At 43.8% G+C, this 4,958-nt stretch overlaps 1 protein-coding gene across 1 annotated transcript in view; it reads right to left on the reverse strand.

Annotated features, from left to right (window-relative positions):
• Positions 1–4,958, reverse strand: part of pum1 (pumilio RNA-binding family member 1) — a 34,525-nt gene that overhangs the window by 14,778 nt on the left and 14,789 nt on the right. Inside the window, exons 11-13 of the mRNA XM_070436372.1 lie at positions 2,477–2,619; positions 2,071–2,209; positions 717–854 (exon numbers count right to left, since the gene is read on the reverse strand). Of these exons, the coding sequence (XP_070292473.1) occupies positions 717–854; positions 2,071–2,209; positions 2,477–2,619 (420 nt within the window). The remainder of the gene's footprint in view (positions 1–716; positions 855–2,070; positions 2,210–2,476; positions 2,620–4,958) is intronic.

Genomic DNA, 4,958 nt, shown 5'->3' on the forward strand with positions numbered 1-4,958 from the left:
AAGGTAGCTTAGATGAGAGGTATGCGAGAGAGAGGGTAGCGAGAGAGAGAGTAGCAGAGAGAGGTAGCGTGAGAGGAGGGTAGCCGAGAAGAGAGATGTAGCGGAGAGAGAGGTAGCGTAGAGAGAGGTAGAGAGAGAGCGGTAGGAGAGAAGAGGTAGCGAGAGAGGTAGCGAGAAGAGAGGTAGCGAGAGAGAGGTAGCAGAGAGAGGTAGCGAGACGAGATAGCGGTAGCGAGAGAGAGAGGTAGCGAGAGAGAGTAGCAGAGAGAGAGAGAGAGGTAGCGGAGAGAGGGTAGAGAGAGTAGCAGAGAGAGGTTACGACGAGAGAGTAGCGAGAGAGTACCGAGAGGTAGCGATGAGAGTAGCGAGAGATGTTTTAGCGAGAGTGAATCTCCTAAAGAGTCAAAAGGGAGTGAGAGTTTGATGGGCAGATAGAAGTGATGGAGAGATCCTATATTAGGGTGATTGAGTGATAGTGATGTGTGAGATGTTTGTCTTTTTAAAATGTATTTTACTAGGCAAGTCAGTTAAGAACAAATTCTTATTTACAATGACGGCCTACTGGGGAACAAAGGGTTAACTGCCTTGTTCAGGGGCAAAACGACAGATTTTTAAATTGTCAGCTCAGGAATTCGAATTCGATCCAGCAACGCTCTAACCACTAGGCTACCTGCCGCCCCAGATGGAATGATAGTGTAAATGGAGGAGTGTGTTACCTGCTTGTGCAGCGGATGGAGAGATAATAACTGAGCCTGCGGGGGCCATGAGGCGTACAGGTCCACCCCTAGATCCTGTGTTGACCACTAGCGCCCCCGTCTGGTCATAGTAGGCAGCTGGAGCCAGCATGGGATAGCCTGCAGAGAGAAACACGAGTTAGACTAGCGTTTCCCAAACTCGGTCCCCCCCCCGCAGCAACCAGTGATCCGGGTCAACAGCATCAATGTAACAGTATAGCTTTCATCCGTCCCCTCGCCCCGACCCGGGCTCGAACCAGGGACCCTCTGCACACATAGACAACTGAAACCCCCGAAGCATCATTACCCATCGCGCCACAAACACCTCGGCCCTTGCAGAGCAAGGGGGGGAACAACTACTTCAGGCGAGTGACGTCACCGATTGAAACGCTATTAGCGCGCACCACCGCTAACTAGCTAGCCATTTCACATCGGTTACACATGCTTATGGGTCTAACGGTTAATTTGCATAATTTTGTGGAATTAAATTGGAGCATGTGTATTTATCACATGCCCACAGCGAGCCTATTTTGAGCACAATATCACCTCAGCAATAGAGCTGCTGGGGTGAAACCCAGTCATTGTGCAACAACTCTAAAATAAATAACTTATTAAAAATGGTGTTGATCACCACAATTAAAGAGTTACTATTTTTATTTCTCAACTAGTGCGGCTCCCATTCAAGTGCAATAGGCAAGGATGGGCATGTTATCAGAACGCCACCCACCGCTTTGCAATGTGAGCTGCAGGTAGGATGCATTTTGAAAACTGAACATTTCACTTCATATTATGAGGCATGTCTTGCCTTGCTTCAAAGTAGCCTAGACAACATCTGACCATGGAAACATGGAGGCAATTATTTTATAAGGACTTCCTTTCATATTCCATTGAAACCAGCATTTCTCTTGGTTTTCCTATCACCTTTCTTTCTTTGTAGGGAGAAGCCAAACGCACAATCCTAGTCATATTAGCAAACCATCCTAGTTGTTGCACCTTTAGATTCTCCCTCTTTCTAAGTCTCTAGCAGAGATCAGGTGCACTGTTAAGAACGGTGTTCTCCCACGAATTGCATTTTGGAAAATGTTTGAAAATTGTCTACTTCATTACAGGAGTTGCTTGTTCTGTAAAGATTATGGTAATTCATCTAAATGTGACTTGTCATTCTGAGTACCGTCGGTGGACGACCTAATGGGTAACACACCCAAAGCATATGCTTCAGGTAAATTTCTGAAATGGCCGGTAAATTAAAATATTCCCGGGTTATGTTGCCTGGGGCAACAGAAACCGTGGTGTGTGTATGCAGGCACAAGCGTGTGAGTGTCTGTATGCGTCTCACCAGGCACGCCGGCCGCCAGCCCCTGTCCGAAGGCGAGCGCCGAGTTGACAGCTGCGGCGGAGATCAGCTGGTCATTCTGCTGACCCTGTTGACCTTGGCTAGGGGTCAGGGGTCTCTGGTTACCGCCCCCACGCATCACCTAGGAACCACAGGATACACAAAGCAATAGCCAATAGGAGGAGGGCAGAGGGTCTGAAACTGGTGTTATCCTTAGTAAAATGCCATGGACACAACGTGACTGGGCAAATAATGTGCATGATTGCATCAATACTTACTCTATGCATGCTGAAACAATCTACAACCACAAAGTGGTGAGCATTGAAAGACCGGCAAAAAATGTATGACAGTAGCGTTATCTAATGGGAGAGCAGTTGAGGAGAGGTCTAACCAATAGGAAGCCACTGACCTGTTGTTGGTTCTGCTGGTTCTGTCCTTGAGCCTGTTGATTGGCTGAGTTGTTGGCGGCTGCAGCCTGTTGCTGGAACAGATTGGCTGGATACACTCCCCATGGAGTTACCCCGTAGTACTGAGGAGGCATCACCGCTGGGCCTGAACACACACACATGGTACGTTGGTTGGCACATACAATGCCAGAATAGTGGGTTCGATTCCCTGGAGTACGTATATGTAAAAAGTATGCAAGCATGACTGCAAGTTGCTAAATGATACAGTTGAAGTTTACATACACCTTAGCCAAATACATTTAAACTCAGTTTCACAATTCCTGACATTTAATCCTAGTAAAAATGTCCTGTCTTTGGTCAATTAAGATAACCACTTTATTTTAAGAATATGAAATGTCAGAATAATAGTAGAGAATGATTTATTTAAGCTTTTATTTCTTTCATCACATTCCCAGTGGGTCAGAAGTTTACATACACTCTATTAGTATTTGGTAGCATTGCCTTTAAATTGTTTAACTTGGATCAAACGTTTCAGGTAGCCTTCCACAAGCTTCCCACAATAAGGGGTGAATTTTAGCCCATTACACCTGCTCTGTCAGGAGGAACTGAGTCAGCTTTGTAGGCCTCCTTGCTCGTACACGCTTTTTCAGTTCTGCCCATAAATTTTATATGGGATTGAGGTCAGGGCTTTGTAATGGCCACTCCAATACCTTGACTTTGTTGTCCTTAAGACATTTTGCCACAACTTTGGAAGTATGCTTGGGGTCATTGTCCATTTGGAAGACCCATTTGCGACCAAGCTTTAACTTCCTGACTGATGTCTTGAGATGTTGCTTCAATATATCCACAATTGTCCTTCCTCATGATGCCATCTATTTTGTGAAGTGCACCATTCCCTCCTGCAGCAAAGCACCCCCACAACATGATGCTGCCACCCCCGTGCTTCACGTTGGGATGGTGTCCTTCGGCTTGCAAGCATCCCCCTTTTTCCTCCAAACATAACAATGGTCATTATGGCCAAACAGTTCTATTTTTGTTTCATCAGACCAGAGGACATTTCTCCAAAAAGAACAATCTTTGTCCCCATGTGCAGTTGCAAACCGTAGTCTGGCTTTATGGCAGTTTTGGAGCAGTGGCTTCTTCCTTGCTGAGCGGTCTTTCAGGTTGTGTCGATATAAGACTCGTTTTACTGTGGATATAGATACTTTTGGACCTGTTTCCTCCAGCATCTTCACAAGGTCCTTTGCTGTTGTTCTGGGATTGATTTGCACCAAAGTACGTTCATCTCTAGGAGACAGAACGCGTCTCCTTCCTGAGCGGTATGACAGCTGCGTGGTCCCATGGTGCTTATACTTGCGTACTATTGTTTGTACAGATGAACGTGGTACCTTCAGACGTTTGGAAATTGCTCCCAAGGATGAACCAGACTTGTGGAGGTCTACAATTTTTTTTATGAGGTCTTGGCTGATTTCTTTTGATTTTCCCATGATGTCAAGCAAAGAGGCAGGTAGGCCTTGAAATACATCCACAGGTACACCTCCAATTGGATTTTTCCAAGCTGTTTAAAGGCACAGTCAACTTAACCCACTGGAATTGTGATGCAGATGAAGTGAAATAATATGTCTGTAAATAATTGTTGGGAAAATTACTTACGTCATGCACAAAGTAGATGTCCTAACCGACTTGCCAAAACCGTAGTTTGTTAAAACCTTTTGTCAATAGGTGGGCGCTATTTTCACTTTGTAAAAAACCGTGCCCAAATTAAACTGCCTCGTACTCTATTCTTGCTCGTACAATATGCATATTATTATTACTATTGGATAGAAAACACTCAAGTTTCTAAAACCGTTTGAATTATATCTGTGAGTAAAACAGAACTCATTTTGCAGCAAACTTCCTGTCAGGAAGTGAAAAATCTGAAATCGAGGCTCTGTTCCAGGGCCTTCCTATTCATTGTGTTACCCTAAATATGCAACATTTTCGAGCAAAACATATGTATTGTGTATAAACTATAGATGTTATAGGACTGTCTCTGATGAAGTTGTGTCAAGGTTAGTGAATTAATTTATATCTTTTGCTGTTTTTTTTGCGCATCGCTACCTTTGCGGTGAAATGAATCGCGTTTGTGTGGGGTTGGCTTGTGTGGTAAGCGTGAATGATAATGCTATATTGTGTTTTTGCTGTAAAACACTTAAAAATCTGAAATATTGGCTGGATTCTTTCATTTGCTGTACACCATGTATTTTTCATAAATGTTTTATGATGAGTATTTAGGTATTTCACGTTGCTCTCTGTAATTATTCCGGCTGCTTTGGTGATATTTTTTATGGTAGCTGCAATGTAAAACTATGATTTATACCTGAATATGCACATTTTTCGAACAAAACATAGATTTATTGTATAACATGTTATAGACTGTCATCTGATGAAGTTGTTTCTTGGTTAGTGACTAATTATATCTCTATTTGGTCAGTTTTGCTGATT

The sequence above is a fragment of the Salvelinus sp. IW2-2015 genome, linkage group LG31 (assembly GCF_002910315.2).
Source record: "Salvelinus sp. IW2-2015 linkage group LG31, ASM291031v2, whole genome shotgun sequence".
NCBI lineage: Eukaryota > Metazoa > Chordata > Actinopteri > Salmoniformes > Salmonidae > Salvelinus > Salvelinus sp. IW2-2015.